The following is a 20,405-nucleotide window of genomic DNA, read 5'->3' on the forward strand; positions in this document are numbered from 1 at the left end:
TCAAACAAAGACTTGAGCAGATAATAGCACGGAAAAGGAATTTGGATTACACAAGACTTTACTGTCACTTTTTTCTTTATGAACTATCATGGATTTAACTTAAATACACATAAATAAGGGAAAGGCAGAGGAAAGACTCTCTCCCTCAACATAAAATGCCATCCCTTCTGCTGTCCAAAAGGGCAATTCTTTGTGTCTCTTCTTGGAGTAAGTTGCAATGACAGCTTAAGAATGGGGAAGAAAAAGTGGTCAGAAAGCAGATAGAGCAATTCTTTTTCCAAATAAGTGACACTCAGCACATTTTAACAGCTTGGGAGTAGCCCATGGCCCATGAAGAAATCTCCTTAGAGGTGATACTGTAAATCTGGTAAGACTATGCAGCTGAGCAACCTATATCACCTTTAAGCTGAATAATCTATCTGATTTGTATATTGGACATGCAAGAGAACCCTCGGGTTCTCTGGCCAAGCTAGTAGGCCTAGCATACTATTGGATTCAGAAATTCCTTATCACTCTTACAAAACCAGGTATTTATTAGAAAATCTTTAAAAACACTTGGCTAAGAGCCAAATGGTCAGAGCATCAGCCAAGCTGCAAAGAACTACAGACATGGCTGGGTCAAATCACAACCCAAAGAGACCCTTTTCCCTTCGCTATTTCATTTTCATTAGGGTTAGAGCCTTACACTCATTTGACCCTTTGCAGAAACAGCATTTTCCAGTTTCTCAAGTCAAACTATTTTAATAGTTGGAGTTACAGCAGCTCAAAGCCACAGTTTGTGTCTGTTATGTCGACTTGAACTCCTGAAACAGGTTTTACGCTTTCTCTCCTGAGTCAGCTTTTGCAAGGCTTTAGCTCCACTTTTTAAGTGTTGGTATTCCACCAAGATCCTGCCAGATCTGAACTTTCTGAAGTCAGTGTGTCACCAAGAACTTTAAATCAGCCTGAAAATGCAGAGCAGTATCTCTTAACGAAAATCTGATAATGTACGCGGAAGGGAACTTTGTCATTTCACTTAGGAAATAATTTCGCTCGGGCCACTGAATATTAATTAGCAGAGAAGATCAATTTTAAATTGTAATCGTAATCATAAAATCTCAGAGTGCCTCAACAAGACAACTAGTTTTGCTGGGATTTTTAAACTTCAGAGACATGTCAATTATATCTGAATTTTTTAAAATCAGGAGCAAAGACTGATGTACGCAATGTAATTTCTAAGGCATTAGATCTTTGTTTTGTTTTTTTTTTTTCATTAAGAATAAACTGCATGCAAGCTGAGACCTCTTATGCCAGCTTTCAGCCTGAAACCATGTTACCACCTGAGAAACAGGGGTTTAAAACAGAAATACTGCCAGACGGTCAATTACGTGGCACTAGCAGATGCTACTAAAATAAAAACTATTCCGTGTTCTAATCAGGCCTGGTTGAAGAATATTAATTAGACTTTAAAATTTGGGTTTGTGGTGGGGGGCTGTTTTGTTTTTGTTGTTGTTAGCAGTAAAGGCCCTCCTTGTCGCTCCTCACATCGCTGCATGAACAACTGTGCACAGCTGCCAGAACACTAGACTCGTGTTTTTCAACAGTTCTTACCAGCTTTCTTCCAGATCTCCTCTGGCACGTATCCAGAAGCAGGCCTGTGAAGGAATTCCCGATGCGCATCTAGGAAAAGGATGCAAAGCGGGTGGGGAGAAGAAGAAAGCACCATAAGCATGTTATGTCATTACACAGAATAGAAGCAAGCAATGCCCGGTCTCTTGGCTGCTCTACAAAAACGTAATTTTAAAAGGCTGAGCATTCCGCTTCTAGAAAATAAACACAAATAGCAAGGCCAGTCGTCAGAACTCAAGGAAAACAGAAGGTCATCGGTCTAAATGCCTTGTATGCTCAAAATTAAACAACTTCAATGATTGCATTATACAATATGATGTCTGGGAGCGCTGCTCCCAACACTCTCTCATTGTGGGAGCTTCTATAGGCATACTTGATTGTGTTAAAGAAAATAAATTGTATTTGGTAGTTTTCTTTTCAAGAGTCAAATTGGTAGTCAAAAAAGCCAATCTTAAGCTAATATAATTTTCACATAGCTCTGATTTCCACCACCTTTCAATAAATAGCGAGTCTTACCCTCCATGGCTAACCAGTTCTTACACTTAATTACTTCTTAAAAATCTCGCTGAGCACTAAACATTTTCACACAAATTGGATCATATGGATTTGACATGGGTGGAAGGAAGAAAGAATCATTAGAATGGATTCAGAGATATTCAGTTAACAAAGAGGATTAGTACATGCTTTCTAAAACAGAAAATGGTGTTTCACAGAAAATGAAATGAGGTGCTTATCCTTGTCAAAATTTAAAAGTCTGGGAAAACAGGTCATAATAAAGTTGATGTCGAAATGCTAACCTCCAAAATAACATGTTCATGGAAATGACATTTTATATTTTTCCATATATGATAAAAGATAAAGTGTACACAGTCTTCCATAGTTAAAGTATATACTACAAGTCTTCCATACTGAGTTTTCAATGAAAGCCTATGTATTTAGAGGTGTGGGGGCAGGAAAAAAATTATTTCAACTTTTATAAATAAAATAATCATTTAACCCGGGATAAATTTCAAGGAATTAAAATTTTCCTTACATTTATAAGAAATGTCAATAGCAGAATACAGAATATGGGAAACAGAGAAAAGAATGATCTATTTAGCTAAGTATATATCATTTTACATTTGAATGCCTTAAATAAATCTGAATGTTTTGATTCTTTGTATGGTACATAGATTATCAGCGGCTAAAACTGAAGATTTCCACAACTATTCTGAATTAGCAAATGCTTATTATAGATTAATGAAGGCTATCTGGAAACTCTCTGTATTATTTTTGCAATGTTTCTTAGATCTATAATTATTGCAAATAAACACATTTTTTAAACTTTACAATTTCATGATTCCTTGATAATCAGACAGACTTTGAAATACCCATTCTTATTGGGTATTTTCATGCATACATTGATTTCTATAAGAAAAATGATGAAAACCAAAGCGTCTTCATTTAAGTAATTTTCATTCACAAAACAGCTTAGATAAAACTGTTTGGTGCGCACACGACTTCAAGGAAATGTGATGTGGTTAATTAGATTTGTCAGGATTACCTTCCACACCACTAAAACTATTTCCAGAAGAAATAAAGTGTAATCAACTTCACATTTAGCCATATGACACAATGAAACAGAGATAAAACCTATGGCAGCTTTTTAGGACTAGATCTTGATTTATATATAAGAATAGGTATGTGAAGTCTGAAGACAAACTGAAAAATCATGCCTTCTCCAAAGTAGAAAAAAAAAAAAAGTTCCATGTATCGGATTAAGAAAAGATCAATAGCTTGGTAAAAGCTATCGTGGCCAATCGTTATTACAGGGAATGGGAAGGGTAACGTTAGGTTATCCAAAGGCCATGCATGGAAGAAACTAATTACTGCCCCAGATTGCCTAAGCAGAACAGAGATCACTGGAGGCCAGTCACGTTGAATCTTGGCTTTGTCACCTGCTAGTCAGGTGGCATTTGGGCAAGTTAGTTTCTCTATGTCTCAGTCACCACATCTGCAAGTGGGGACACCAGTACAACATCTGAGTGCCCTGCTGTGGAGACTGAGAGAAGTACTTCCTATTACATGCTTGGCACGGCACATTCCAAACTCTCATTAGACATTAGATGCTATTACCCTCATTACTGTTATCACTGTTACTATTATTCAGAAGGCTGTCCAGTAAGAATGGATACGTATTTCCTCATCAATAATTAAGGTGGAAAAAAGCACCTTCAAGTTTCTCTTTTCTCCCAGCAGTTATATCCACATAGCAGAAAACTTGAAAAGAAAAAAGAAAAGAAAAGAAAAGAAAAGAAAAGAAAAGAAAAGAAAAAGGAAAAGGAAAACAAGCAAAAATACCTCTCAAGAGATTTGGATTAAGCATTATGCAAAACAGTAATTTTTTATTCCTTAAGAATATGTCACTTGGGTATAAAAGTTATTTCCATAGTTAGTAATTCCCTGTCTTAGTCCTGTTGGAAAGGCCTCAAATTTCTTACATGATACTTTTATAAATTTTATTTAAAACTCAGGAATGTTTATAGTTCCCAAATTTACTCAAAGATAATGTATAAGGCTTATTCAGGCACCCACCTTCCCAGGCGCTTTACAGTAGAGATTGTGAGGGTCCATATACCACACTGGAAAGTTGTGCAGTATTTCAAGTTGGCTATATATCCCTAAAATTCTCAGTGACATATAGACTCAAACTGCATCTGACCTTGAAACCTGATAGAAACACCAAAGCCAGTCAAGTAAAAGTTTTCATAATCTCATCCTACTTTCTAGAAGAATTTATTTTCAAAATAAGAGAAGAATCTAAAGGCAGATTATTTTTAGAATATATATAGATTTACACACACACACACACACACACACACACATTTTACAATATCCTCTCTAGTTCTAAGTTACTGTGTCTTAGCTAAATAAACATCAGGTCTACCAACCAAATGAATGGAGTGATCAGTAGATGTACTCCTCAGAATCTATTTTTGATACCCTGATGAATACTACAATTGCTACAGAAAACCAAATGACTAATAGATGTACTATCTTCTCTTCTGTTGAAGTAGCAGCAATAACAATGTCTATATTGGCAATATTGAGTTTAAAACAACAACAACAAAAAAAAGTCCTGAAGTCGCTCAACATTACAAGAGACAACTTCCCTCCTAGGACGTTCTTCATTTAGAATATTGACTGCTCTAGACAAACATATGCAAAACACCTTATGTTTTTAAGGCCCAGATTTTAAAGAAGCTAATTTTTAACCATTACATCTTGGCCACCTATAAAGTACCAGTTGTTATAAAATGGATAGTTGTATTAAAATGCAGTCGTAATAACAAATACAGATAAGCCTATAGGAGATGCTTTAAAATGTGAAACATAACTACCAAAAGACTGCAAAATTATAGAAAAGGCCCTAAATTGAGTCTGGCTTGCTTTGGGAGGCAAACTGCTTGGGGGTGAGAGGAGAAGAGGAGGAGTTTCGAGAAGAGAACACATCTATGAAGACAGGGACTGTGTCAGGGCGTGGGAGTTGTTACAAGCAAGTGGAGGAACAGAAAAAGCAATCTATGATGTAGGAAAAGGAAGATGCACTACACTTACAACAGAATGGAGACCATTGGGTACTAGATACAGCCAGGGCCGCCATCAATAAATATGAAGGGATGAGCTGATAGCCTTTGGAGAACCAATGGGACCTCATGTGACCCAGGACAGCAAGGCTCATAGCTTGGCAGTACCTGGGTATGGCCTTCATCCTGTAGTGGGCAGAATGAGGCTGAGATCATGATAATATCTATCACAAAAACCACCGAAAGCACGGATGAGTTAAGTGAGTTCATCTTTACAAATGCTGCTTATTACTTGTAAGGATAATTCAGAAACTTCAATATTATGTTTCAGAAGCCCAAACCAAACCTAGAAGCTAGAATTGTTATTACGATTTCTGTTTTTAACAATAAAAACACCTAGTGCTCCAGGAGGCAATCATCTCTTCTCGTCTTTAAAATATGGGTATATTTAACTAATACGCCCATCTTTTTAAACCCAATATACTTAAATACAGTGGGCACTTTACTTAGGAGCTCAGCTGAATGGTCTTGGAATGAATTTCATGATGTGATTTAAAGGAATCAATATAAGAATATAAAACTCTATAAACTTTTATATGCAGTATACTCTGAACAGTGTGTTTGTGGTTTTCATAATTTGATAGTAAGAAAGGATGTATTTCTTTGGTTGGGAGCAAACTATTTCTCCATTGCCTGGTAGTTTATGAATGATGGTCCCAGAGGTACAACAGGTATACTGCATTTAATTCTGAATTCCCCTTTTCAGGGACACCTGGGTGGCTCAGTGGTTAAGCGTCTGCCTTTGGCTCAGGGTGTGATCCTGGGATTCCAGGACCGAGTCCCACATGGGACTCCCCGCAGGGAGCCTGCTTCTCCCTCTGCCTGTGTCTCTACCTGTCTCTGTGTGTCTCTCATGAATAAATAAAATCTAAAAAACCCAAAAAACAAAAACAAAAAAATAGAATTCCCCTTTTCTAGTTTTTCTGCCTGTGAAATAAAGTAGCCACCTAAAAATTTCTGTTTGGAAGTATTTTCAGAATGAAAAAAAAAACCCTTAAGAATCTACTCTACTTTTATAATCTTGGATGCAAAACAGGGAGGTTTTGTGTACCACTGTCCTTTAAAGTTATTTTTGAGATAATGTATTAGAAATAATAATAACAGCTATTATTTTGATCACATCTACTATGGGTCAGGCACTGTCCCGAAGAGTTTGTATCTGTTAACTCAATGACTACAGAAACTTCATATGTATGAAGTATATATCATTACCATTCCCATTTTATAGATAAGGAAACTGAGGCACAGAGTTCTTGCCAGAGGTGAAAAAACTAGGAAGAAGAGGAAGTAGGGGCTCAAGCACAGACAATCTGTGCTTTTAACCTTCAGGCTAGATTTCCTAAGGTTTTAGACAGTAATGAGAAATTCTATAATTCAATTATAGGACAACAAGAAAGGTTGCTGGCCGGAGGAGTTTTAAAATACCAACTTCCTTATCTACTTGAGGCACGGGTGGTATTAATTTGCCAAACTTAGAATTTTCTTGCCTTTTTGAGGACTTATCAACTGGACTTTTCATTCCGTTTAAAACAAACAAACAAACAAAATCGTCTGACATTTCTCTTGCTAGCAGGAAGTAAACTCTTACCAAAACATACACGAAGGTATTTTCAGAATTTAATACACTCTCATCATGCTATTCAAACATTACAAAAAAAAAAAAAAATGGAAAACACATCATTCCTATTTTGGAGATTTATGTCTCAGGCTCCAAAATTAGTTCATCATTGGGTAACTCTTTTAGCCCTAATGGTACAGAGAACTTCTTGAGAAACATGGAGGGAAGGCACACAGATACGAGATGAACTGTAGGAGGATTCTAGAATAGTACACAGGCAGTAAAAAGAAGATAGCTTGAAAGAAATGAAATATTGGGAGCCGAGAGAGTGATATGAACAGCATACTGACAAAAAGATGAATGGAGATAGGAGGAGAAAAGCAGCAGCCAGGGACCCAGATAAACAATCACTTGAAGTGCTAACCAGCAGCTACCCATGTATATGTACAAAAGCAATTCTACTTCAGTGATCCTGTCAATTCTGGTGCCATCAGCTCATTCTTCAGTGAAATTCACACCATAATGCAACTTAAATGTACCAAGAACAAACCATACTTTGAAAAGAAGACAATTCTTTTAAACTTTGCTTTCTAATTTTAGTCCTTGAATATTTGGGGTTTTTCTTGGAAAGTGAATAATAAGAATAAAAGTAATATAAATCTTAGGATCTCAAGGAAAAATCTAATCTTTTGAAGAGTCCTTCATGATACCAACCTGTTTCTGAATTAAAACGACATCATGGGCTTGGGGTGTACTCAATTTTAAGACTGTTCAAGAGGCTATTCCAAATAGCCTTTATTTAATTACTATCTAAGGAAAACTCCGAAGATTCAATTAGTAATAGATTAATCATGCTCTCTAACTGATCCCTTACACTGACTTAACACTATGGATATATTTCAAGAGTGAGAACAGGAATAAGCTGAACAAGTACAACCGAGTGGTCATGGAGGTTACGTTCTCACTGTCCAGTTCCCAAATGCAATTCAAACATGCTCAGAATGTGTGTGTGACTAAACATTGCCAGTGTCTCCAAGCTAGGGAGGTAACCAAGGAAATATTTTGAACTAAAGATATCTCTTACAATATTATTCTGAAGCTCTGCAGGTCTCATTTGACCTCTGTAGCAGCTGCAGAATTGAGAGAATTGAACTCAAAGCAAGAGGGGTAATGTAAGGTCCAGAGATCTACGTGTACACAAAGACATAGGCATAGTCATAGTTCTTATCTAGACACACACACACACAAACACCATGACACACTTCCCAGTGGCAAAAATCAGACTCATCAGGCAATCTTTCTTTACACATCAATACATTCAACTCCAAAACCTAGGAGAGAACCTTAGAGAACACTTAATGTGAATGAGCATGGCCCATGATTACAAAGCACCGACTGTCTCAGAGCCACAGCTCAGCCCCACAGAACAAAACTCACAGGCTTCAAGGCTAGGAAAGGACACACGATGATACGACATGCGAGACGCTTAAACTCACACATTGTGTGGCTCTTGACATGTTATCTCTCAAGTTGTGATGGTTTCTTAAAAGGCAATCTAGGGTTCTGTGGCCCTAATGAACATGACTGTCTGTTCTACTTAACATGACTGTTAAAAGAAAAATAGAGTCCACGCAAAGAAAGGGAATGCTTGTAGTCTTTGAATAACACAATCTACAGAAGCTTAAGGCCTAAGTCACCTCGTATTACCACAACTATGAATTCATTAAGCATCATTAGAAATAATATAATTTGTGTACTCCTAAGAAGTTTTTAAAACCAGTTTTATTCTTTTAGTTTACAGAGAAATGGATACATTTGTATCACCAGAATGTGTACACAACAGTGATGAGGATATAATGTCCTCTAATTCTGTGTACTGAAAATAACTCACTCAGGCATGAAGTCCCATCAGTTTCTGAACTTTTTCTTTTATAGTTGGCAGCAAATAATACTGATCCTGTCCATTCAGGGGACTTAACTGAAGTGGCCGTCGGGAGCTAGGCCATTAGCAGTGGCCCTGCCCTGCCTATCTTCTCCAGTAGAGCAAAAGTTCCTCAAGGGAAGGAAGGTAGGCTTTTATTCCTTTATTCCATTGCCTAACACAAAACCTGGCACCCAGTAAACATTCAGTAAGTATGTACTGACTCAACAAATCTGTTCAATAAAGCACGTTAAACTCAACACTTTCACTTAAGTCTTCAATTTCTGCCTACACTGGATGGTTACAAAAGACCCCCTTTATTTGTCCTGAACAGATCTATCTTGATTAACCATTTTTTGTTTACAATAAGGAAGTAAAAAAACCACGATATTTACTCAACTCTGCTCCAAATAGTTTTATGTGGACCAATGTTGGTTCAAATTAAACTTAAATCTATTTTCATTTCTTGTCTTAATTTAACCTAACAAATGTACATTTGTCTTTAAAATGTGCTTTAAAATAAAGCACAGTTTACTACCCACATTTTACTACCCACTAGGTAAGTGGGTAAAGTAAGTTGACTTGGAATCTTTCTTTATAGAATACTTATGGCAATACCCATTCAGCATTTAGGGATTAGCAGCAATCCACAAACCTAAAAAACAAAAGGCACTTTATTGTCTAAGAATAATTTCAATAAAAAGGATCATATGATCAATTGCCAAATACTTGGATAACTTTTTAGTTTTTGATAATCAGCCATGGGGGATAATGAGGCCAAAGTCAGGAGATTAATCTGCATATGTGTAACTACTTTCGTTTGCAGCAGGGACTGCACCCTGAGTTGGCTGACAGGTGTGGGGCTAAACAAATAAAGAGATGAGAGAACACAGATCAACACCAATCCATCTCCACTCAGTTTGCTCAGATAGAAAACTCCTGTAGTAGCTGGCAGTATAAATGGTGACATCTTGTTATTAATCAAGGCAAAAGTTCATAGGCGACTCAAAAGTTCTCCGAGGCTTAAGATCTCTTTCCATGTATTTGTTGAGGTTATAAATAGAATATCATCACAATCTCCATGTATCAATAGTAGATATGGCTACATATTAACAAATTACTAACACACAATTCTATTAAGTCGTATAGGTAACTAAAATTAATAAGGGCTTTATGAACTCCTGAAGCCAATATTACACGATATGTTAACTAACCAGAATTTAAATAAAAATTTGAAAAAAAAAAAAAATGAAGGTCTTATGCAATCTACGGTAAAGTCAAATCCCCAGAAGGCAGCGCTACCTTCGTCACTAATTTGCAAGCGGCAGCAGTAGTAGCCTGTGTCACCGTTAGGTCTTTCTTCCTGGTCGAGTGTTGTATTCATGTAAGAGATACGGCTGGAAAACAAGGCTGTCATAGGGACTGGGCCTCCAATTAAAAAATCGGACAACACGCATCCAGCCCTGCCAGCGGTAGCAGGTCCCTGGAGAGCCTGCTGCAGGCACGGAAGCCCAGGCACTCCCTGAGGATTTGGTCCTTGCACAGAGCAAGTGGGGAGGCACACGTCTCCGTGACACAGGGACCCTGGGAACCCGTGTCACCACGGAAGGAGCTGCCATCTGGTGACCGCCCCTCTGCAGGCTGACCTGCGGGCTCCATCTCAGAGACACTGGGCTTGCCGGGGGTGCCTATGCTGACTGCTCTTGGGGGCCCATGTGCCCCATATGTTTGCAAAGACCCCTTAGACGCTGACGGCTCTCAGGGTCCCATGCACCCCGTATATTAGTCATGAGGCATCCTGGTCCCACGTGTCACCACCCCCCCCCCCCCCAAGGCCGGGTACCTAGTGCAACCGGGTCCGGGTTGACCGGACTCTGCTGTCTGGAGTGGCCGCCGCCACCGCCGCCGCCTTTCTTCAGGTCCTCGGCGTCGCTGTAGCGCCGGATCCAGTAATTGAGCTCCTCGCGGTCGGCCTCCTGGCAGCGCCGCAGCACCGTGAGGGAGCGCCGCGTCTTCTCCACCATGTCCATGATGCAGTTCAGCAGCTGGAGGGGGGCACAAAGGGGGAGCATGCAGAGGGGAGCACAGCATCAGCAACACGGCCACCCCGGGCCAGCCCTCTCACAGGCTTCAGTCTAGTATTTGCAAAGGTCAGACCTGACATGGGGAGTCCAACAGATGAGTCAAGTCAATGGCAATGTGAGTAAAAGGGGGTAGGCCTGAACATGACTCATGACTATGACTTCGGCCCAATGCATACAGCCAAGTTTCCAATGCTAATCCCATCACTGTATAAACTAAATGGCCCATGTGCAGTAAGATGGGAACCCACTGATCTGGCTTGGAGGACTCCTTCCCCCGACCTCACATTTCACTTAGGCTAGTGGTTTTCATATCAACGGAGAAATCAAATCCTATGTGGTATTGAAAATATTTCTATTCATTACTTGATTCAAGGATAGCACAAAACAGAATACTCTCAAAGCATCCCCAAATTTTCTATCTTATCGTATAACCCCATCCCACTCCAGTTGTTTCTGAAACATATTTTAACCTTAAATGATCACCAATATCTTACATGGTCAAGATGTTTCCATTCCTCTGCCCATTCTCTGTCTGTTAGTCTGTGATCAATCATTTCTTCTTGACGTGTGCCATGCAACCCTATGAATGTAGAGAAGAAGGCTGAATCACCCTACAGCATTCAAGACATAATCCATATGCACAGAGGCACTTAGCAAAGACTAAACTAAATGATGTGAAAATGTATTCGATTTTGAATGGAGACATAAATCATGCCCACACTCACCGTTACTTAATGGGCTCTTCATAGAATGACAAAATGTCAAAACGAGGAGGAATGTTAGAGGTCATATGGTCGGAATTCTTTCTTATACATACAAAGAAATGGGGAGTAAAGTGACACCAAGCACTGAGTCAGTTATCCCTATAATGTTCCCAAACTGGAAATATAAATATATTCTAACTCTTAATAAATATGAGAAACCACATGGAGACATTAAGTGGTTTCAAAGTATGGCTTTCTAGCATTCAAAATAAAGACAGCATGAATCACTGTACAAGGGCAGGAATGTGCTTTTCCAAAACAAGCATGGTAAAATTTTTCCACACTTCAGCATAGGCAAATGAACACAATCCTGCTGCATGTACCTCCATGATGAAATTAGGCCATGAAGAGAGGTCTTGCATAATATGAAAGCAATATATACTCATTTGATTCACCAAAAATTTTTTTTTAAGATTTTATCTATTTATTCATGAGAGATACAGAGAGAGAGAGAAGCAGAGACACAGGTAGAGGGAGAAGCAGGCTCCGTGCAGGGAGCCTGACGTGGGACTTGATCCCGGGTCTCCAGGATCACGCCCTGGGCCGAAGGCGGCGCTAAATCGCTGAGCCACCTGGGCTGCCCTGATTCACCAAAATTTTTTTTTAAAAATAAGCTGGATACCAGTTATGAAAAATTCAACATATCAGATATAATTTTGGACAAATATCCTTTTATAAAAGATTTTAATTATTTATTTTGAGCGAGAGAGAGCAAATGGGGAGTGGGGTGGGGAAGAGGTAGGAGGAGAGAGAGACAATCTCAAGCTGAGTCCTTGCTGAGCACAGGGCCTGACACCAGCCTGGATCTCATGACCACGAATGAGATCATGACCAGAGCCAAAATCAAAAGATGCTTAACTAATTGAGCCACCCAGGCGCCCCAATTTTGGACAAATATCTTCAATCCAAACCAAAAAACTGAAAATCTATCTCAATTCGTAATCTATAGCATCAATTATTGATGCTCTTTAGTATCACAGTTAAGGTACAATGTAGAAAGAGAACAGGGAAATACTTACCGAGTCAGCAACAACAGCAATAGACATGAGCAATTAGGCAAAATGCTCATCAAAATAGAAAACAAATGTGTCTCTCTGAGAGAACAGAGTGCAAGGCTGTGATCAGAAATGCCAGGAAACATGATGCTTGTCTTACAAATTCGGTATGGAGGAAACACCTCAGTTTCTACTACAAAGGAAAGGCACTGGAGTAGGGCAATAGTTAACATTTTAAATGATTAAAAATCCTTTTTTGGTTAGTGCTTCTCACACCATTACTCTGAATAGCTAATTAAATGTGGCATGTTTTGGACTTCTAGGCACCCAGGCTCCTTCTCAAGAGGCCATCGTGTGGTCGTTGAAGGACAATAAGACTTATGAGATATGCAATTCACTTTCTGTAAAGTCAGAGTAGTTGGAAGTCCCTTCTTTCACATGATTTAGAGAAATAAAGATAATGAGCCACATGACTCTCTTTAGCCAACCATGAAATTCGATTTAATTTATAGCTGATGGAGGTGCACAAACACATGACAGCACTTTCTCAGATGAAATAAAAACACAAATCGCTTCACATCATTCTTGCCTAATTAGAACATGTTCCGAGATATATTTTTAAAGTTAAAATTGTCAATGCCACCTATTGGTAAAAAAGTAAAATTGCAAAATATGTGTTAATAATTTGCATAATAGAAAAGACATTGGGGGAAAGGAATATTTAGTTATTACTCTGTTTGTTGTGACTATTTCAAGTTGAAATGTTTGCAAATATGTAATTTTTGTTGACTTATTTGTTGCTTGTGTTTTAGGAAATAAAAACACTACCGATGAAATGAGTCATCACAGAAAACAACCAGAGAGTGATGAAGATATAAATATGGCATCAACTTTTCACAATGGAAGCATCTTACTATTTGCTTTTAAGGACCAAGAACTCTAGAGATCTCAGAAGTTTCAAAAGTGCCTGGGTGGCTCAGTCAGTTGAGCACCTGACTCTTGATTTCAGCTCAGGTCATGATCTCAAGGTTGTGGGATCAAGCTCCACACATCAGGCTCCACACTCACACACTCAGTGTGGAGTCAGCTTGAGATTCTTTCTCTCTCCCTCTATGTGACCCTCTACCTCCCCTAGCCCCCACTAGTGTGCTATAAATAAATAAATGAATAAATAACATCTTAAAAAAAAGTTTCAAAAATTCAACAGATCTAAGTCAATGATGATAGAAGCTCTAACACCTGGAGTAATATTAATGAGCCACAGGATGTCTGTGACTAATGAGATTCCAACATTTGTGGAATACTGCTAAGCTTCATCTCATTAAAGAAAAAAAAAAGTACATTAGAAACATGTTTGAGCCTAAGAACTTGGTGAGAAAATACATCATTTGCTGCTTCTGAGTTCTGAAGGTCATTTGTTAGATAGAATCAAATCTTGAAAAAGGAAAAACTAAGTCAACTCAAAATTTTACACTTATTAATTTCTCTATTTCAGATGCTTAAATATTCATCACCACACAATTTTCATTTACATTCACAATACCAGAGGGATGTACTAGGGGAAAATAGCTCATAATCATTAAAGAGCACATTTTCATTTGCGGGCAAATTTGACAATAATGTCGAATCCTAACTGATTCCTGTAGTTTAGAAGATTTTAGCTAACTAGACTAAAACGCTTCAGTTTACTTATAAACTAATACTGCTGGTAAAGGTATTTTATTAAAAGATTCTAGTGAGTGTATATCTCTACATAATAGGCATTTATGAGTCATATTAGACTAAGTATACCTTTATGACAATTTTTATATTCTCAAAATGGCAGCCTGATGTAGCACCATAATTTGTTACTCATACATCAAGATTTTATTTTATGCGTACACACACTAAACTCTGCCAGACTTTAGGGATGGTTAAGTAGTTCACATATTTATAGAGATTAGCACTATTAGTTTTATAAGCTAATATAATTAAAAGGTAAGGAACGTGGTCTGAAGAAAAAAAATCACATAAAACCAGTGGGTACAGATATAATTCATAAAGGGATATTTTACATTACTCGATGAAAACATAATCATTGCACATAAGCCTAATTACTTCCTTGCTGATTACTTTATAGTGCACTGGAACTAATATTTTATAAAATAGCATTTGCTGCCTAACGAAGAGGCCATTTTCTAGCATCTATAAAAGTAGGATATCTTGAATGGGTCTTACGATGACCGGGTGACTCCGCTTCTATTTGAAAATGAGCAATTATGCTTTTGGAGCCTAAAGTCATAAATAAATGGCAAGGCCTTTACTTAGAAGGAGGTTGTTACCACATTTGATTTGGGGATCAAAATACCCATCCAGACTGAGAAATGACATACTCACACTTTTGAGAGTTCTTGCTAAGCGAACATTAGACGGATTGGCTATTAAGAAAGCACAAGTCATAGGCTTAGCCATTTGTCTGAAACACTATATAAATGTGGCAATGAGTGTTGTGGGAAAGCTGAACTTCTGTTGGACTATCTCACAAGGGCGGCAGTCGCCCCTCCCCTCGCTCTGACCCTCCTTTTCTACTTTCTGAGCATTTGGAGGGTTAAATGTAGAAAGAAAGGCAAGAAGACCCAAATATGGCAGCCCTGTTGGCTAGCAACCTAGTGAGAAAGTTTACATAAACTTCTGCTCATGTTCTCTCTGTCTGTGCCTAACAACACTGTGCCTGCTATTCAAGTAGTGGGTAACTAGCTCACCGTGGTTCCCAGACTTCTATGTCCTCAGCCCTGTGTTCTAGTTTTCCACTTGGATTTCACTCCCTGCTAGTTCCACTCTCCTGCCCACCAACCCTACTAGTCAGGAAGGTCCATCAGCAATTAGCTGACGAGAGAAGTCCTGCTGGAAAGCAGTGTGGACACAGGAGATGGAAAAAGAAGAAAAGATGGACTGTTGCTCTCAGTTTATGAATAGCTCGATTTGCCAAAAATAAAGAATTGAAAGAGCCCTAATGCTATCCCCTCAACGCCCGAACTCAGGGTATCAAATATTACCTTGTTCGTCTTCCCTCTTATTTTTCATGGCAGACACTTGTTCTTTAGAAGGCAAGGTTTCCTAAATGGTTCACTTCAATAGTTTTATGTAAAGAAGGAATGAACACAGGCAAATGGAAACACATATTTACCTAAACTCATTCTTTCTCTGCTACTTTGATCTATGACACAAAACTGTCAATACTAAATTTAATCACTGTCACTTTCCGGTGAAAAAAGGACCAAATCATTCCTCAAAGAACATCTGTTGATTTAAGCCAGAGACATCATGCAGTCTCACATTTTTCAAATACGGAGTTATCGTGAAGGCTAGAAAAATCAAATTGAAAAGACTACTTGAAGTAAGAGTACAATGAAAGAAAATAAACATTTTAACATTTAAAAAAATATTCGTGGCAGACAGGCTGCATATGAAATCTCTAATGTTTAAAAAAATTTTTTTAAAGCACTTTGCATTTGTTGAGGACTTTATATTAATTTAGATGCTCCCTTCCAAAAAAAATAAATAAATAAATGTAGCCTGCTGTCATAAAGACTGTAAGTAATGAGAGAAAAGTATAGCTGTGAGAGAACATACTCATACTAACCAACTGTTCTCATAAAGGAGGCAAGATAAAAGAGAATTTTTACCCCTATCACAGATTTCGAGCCTCAAGTTCAGTTGAGAAGTAATGAGTCTTCAAGCATCCAACCCTGTAAGAGGTGAACAGATCCCTTCAGTCTTACCCATAGGTCTGTTTCTGTCCCTGAGGTCCCTGTGGCTGGGGTGTCGATAGGAGTCCCTGTAGTGGTGGGCAATGGCCATATCATCCAAACGGTAATGCTGAGGTGGAGGTGGGGTGGGGTGAGGCAGGCCATTGGGCTGGTAGGATAAGCCGTTATTTGGACTGTACCGCTGGCCTGGGCTAATAGTGCATGGTCGCTTGCTTGGATGTTCTGAGTGCAAAGGCTCTCTGTCAAAGCCATTTTCTTTGGTTCTAAAGGGGGAAGAGAAAAAAAAAAAAAGAGTTTCATAATGTTACTCAGAATCCAGCATACTTCAGACACTCACATTTGAACTTACAATATAAACAGAGTCTTTATTTATTGGCCAGAAACTTTCTAAACTCAGCTTCCCAGAAGACCTATGGGAATTCACTGAAACCCATGCTGAGGCCTACGAAATCACAAGAGTGAGCACATGAGAAAAATGGGTTCATTCCTCATCAAACTGGCAAGTATCTTTTCTGTCGTAGCTCACGTGTGGGGTTAGGTCACAAGTAAGAGGAACCTGAGATCTCCCTCTATAAGCCAGTGTATTTATTCAAAAAATGACTACTTGATTTCCAACACATTATCCTAAAACTGAACTGTCTTTGGTGAAGATTCATCAAAGGCAGTACAGCATCAGTCTCCTGATAAATTCTTAAGGGATTCCTATTCCATTTATTCAACCTGGCGTCTGACTTTCACGTCGGACAACATCCAGAGCTATGCCGTCCCATACAATAGCTACGTGCGGCTGGTTAAATTTAAATGTGTGCTAACTAAAATTAAGTTCAAGATCAATTCTTTGTGAGTCACATTTCAGGTACTGGGGGGGGGGGGCACAGATACAGCACATGTCCATTGTCACAGAAAGTTCTGTTGGAAAGGATTGATCACACTGAACTAGTGCAATAAAGCAAGGCCACGTCTAGGACTCTGATATTGTCTTTGTCACCAAGATAATTCACCAGCAGGCAGGAAGAGCTACCGGGAAGTGAACCACCTTAACGTGGAGGAACTTGTCCAGAGAGCTTATGTGACCTGTCATCAGGTGTCAGGGCAGGACGGGCACACCCTCGTTGCACTTCACGAGGTGATACACAGAGCTTTGAACTTGGCCTTTAGAAAGGACACAGTCTACAAATACGCCCTACAAATAACTCATCACTGCTCCTAGATTCTCAAACAGAAATCGGGCTAAAGAAATATTTGGGGGCTGGATACACCTCTACTCTTAGAGACTGACTCAATATATTCAGTAAAATAGGAACAAATCACATCCAACATGGATAGAAATCCCAGCTCCTCCACCAACAGTTTCCTTTGTATTTGGTTCTCCTTGCAAGACCAGTGATAATATCTTACTTTCCCCAGGAAATTTACCCACAAGAATTTCACCAAGTCACAGTAGCTGGAGATTTCCACGTGCCTTTTTGAGTTTAGCTTGGTAACAATAGCATAGAGGCCTTTCAAGACACTTTTCCTGGTTTCCTAGCGTCTAGGATATTCTCTGTGTGATCACACCAGAGGGATCTGCCATGGAAACTCTCTCCAACCACAGAGATATAGAGATCAGAGCAGTAAGGTTCTGCTGTGAACTGCCCTGTAGGTCCCTTTAGGATAGAGCCCCAGTGACAATTTACACACACGAGCCTGAGAAGTGTAGAGGAGTTGGAGACAGAAGGCCCAAGCACAGAGGAACTAAGAGACACTCTGTAGAGTTTAATGTGAAATGAATACATGCCCGCTACTGGCTGAAGAAAGATGCACTTGTCCTATCAACAGGAGGCTGGCCGACACTGGGTCTGTTCCCCGGGAGAGAAGCAGTCAGCAGTCAAGGCTGCTCCCATCAAAGTATGTGTCTGAAACACAGGGGCTCCATAGACATTGATCATTGAGACCAAAATGCCCAACGTGTCCCAGACATTCCCTAAGTGCACTGCTCTAAAATACTTTAAAAGGGAAAGGGAACATTCCAGCTATCAATATCTCTGCAGAGTAAACTTGACATTCTAATCTGTACTTTCCTACCCTATGCATTTCTGAATAAAACACTTCAACGTTCAATGCACATCGCCAGCAAATATCAGTCGGAAAATACTGAAGACTAGTAGTAGCTACGAACATAAGGCTAACACAGCACCTACCTCACCTGCAGGGTGGTGCAGTGGAAAGAGCACTGGACTGGGAATCAAGAGACCTGAGATCTAGTCCTGGCTCCTCCACGACTAGCTGTGTGACCTTGGGCAAGCCACTTAACCTCTCTCGGGACCTCAGTTTGCTCATCTGTAAAATGAAAGGGTTGGACTAGATCAGTGGTTTTCAAACTGCGCACCTGAGGTGCTTTTATGGGATTCTGCAGGCAATGAAGAGTTTTCTTCCCCCAAACAATCAAGATTTCAAGGGCCAGAGGAACCCCCTCATTCTTATCTGTTTTACAAAGTTGGGGTCCCACCTAAGGTTTCATTTTAAAGGAAAAAAAGTCTGCTGCTAAAATCGAGTTTGAAAACCACTGGACTAGATGATTTCTGAGGTCCTTCCTAGTTTGAAAACTCTGCAATTCAATTATTCTATATTTACATCTATTTTTTTTAAAGATTTTTTAAAAATTTATTTATTCATGAGAGACAGAGAGAGAGAGAGAGAGAGAGAGGCAGAGACACAGGCAGAGGGAGAAGCAGGCTCCATGCAGGGAGCCCGTCATGGGATTCGATCCCGGGTCTCCAGGATTACGCCCTGAACTGAAGGCGGTGCTAAACCTCTGAGCCACCCGGGCTGCCCTATATTTACATCTAAGTGGCATAGTTATGACATCAGGGTTATGATTCAGACACACAGGGCTAATGGTTCTCTGGCCAAACTGTGTCAAAGTCAACCACGTTAGCCAACAGAGACCTTCTTTGCTTGTTCTTTGCTTTGAACGATTTATTATTTGTAGCCGCTTTTCTGGGCAAAAATAGAAAATATCCTCTAAATACCATACAGCAGCCCGTTTGCATTTATAATTTTGCAAACATCTCTGACCCAGCTGTCAAACCACCTCAACGTACTGGTTTTGTCTTTCCTCGTTCAATGATAACAGCAACACACAACATTGTAAGAATTCTTATTATATTCAAAGTGGTTGGACACCCTCACCCTCAGATCAGCTATTACTTCAATGACCCATTATTATGAAAAAAGAGGGTTCCCCCCCCCCGCCCTAAAACAAGGACAGTAATAACCTAAGAAGCAGGGTTAAGTCCCAAGCCTATGCTATCATCTGTATCAGGGCCCTGCTGTCCTATCCTGGGTCCCATCGCTCTGCTAGCTATTGAAACAGTGAAGCTCATCACCTCACAAACGTAGTTATATTTTAACAGCAAAGCATTAAAACATTCACGGATCATAGAAACGAAGCCATGGAAGGTCTCCCTGGTGCTTTCACAAATCACCCATGTCTGGTTGTAAGGCCAACCCGATTCAAAGGATGCATGCTCAGGAAGGGAACTAAAACATCTTAGTTGCTATTCATTCGTCTGTTTGTCTTCTAAGAAGTGCCTACAACTATCTACACCTCACGCGCCAGAGCAAATTCCAAATTAGCTCTTTTTACGCTGCCCTTGCAAAGTGCATTGGGCTAAACGAAAAACTGTCCCATCGCTTTTCATTGTCCCATGCTAGCATACTCTTGAAATAACTCAAATTTTAGTGGCAAGTCTTATCATGTCTCAGAAATTTCTGGAAGGCATCTTCCTGTTTGTTTTTTAAATTGGCCTGAGAATATTTTCTCTCCCTACCAGGAGAAATTTTCCTGAGCATAACCTAACTACTTCAACATTTAGATTCCAATCACTTCCCCTCTAAAGAGTCTGATGGCCCTATTGATAAAGAACCACTCAGGACTCAGCTGTGTGACCTTTGGGGAGGGTTAACCTCTGGTCTCAGTTTCCTGCCCAGTAAAATGGGATGAATGGGAAATAGTAAACATTAAAACTTAAGATACAACCTAATTTACATTTTACCCCATCTCAGGCTGCCTCAGTAACAGAGGCTGTGAACTATTGTAGAAATAAAATGCATGTTTT

At 39.4% G+C, this 20,405-nt stretch overlaps 1 protein-coding gene across 1 annotated transcript in view; it reads right to left on the reverse strand.

Annotated features, from left to right (window-relative positions):
• The window catches only part of RUNX1T1 (RUNX1 partner transcriptional co-repressor 1), a 134,581-nt gene that overhangs the window by 19,370 nt on the left and 94,806 nt on the right, over positions 1-20,405 (reverse strand). The window contains 4 exon segments of the mRNA XM_025433700.3: positions 1,591-1,659; positions 10,557-10,758; positions 11,292-11,377; positions 16,318-16,568. Coding sequence (XP_025289485.1) covers positions 1,591-1,659; positions 10,557-10,758; positions 11,292-11,377; positions 16,318-16,568 — 608 coding nt within the window.

This window comes from Canis lupus, chromosome 29 (genome assembly GCF_003254725.2).
Source record: "Canis lupus dingo isolate Sandy chromosome 29, ASM325472v2, whole genome shotgun sequence".
Lineage (NCBI taxonomy): Eukaryota > Metazoa > Chordata > Mammalia > Carnivora > Canidae > Canis > Canis lupus.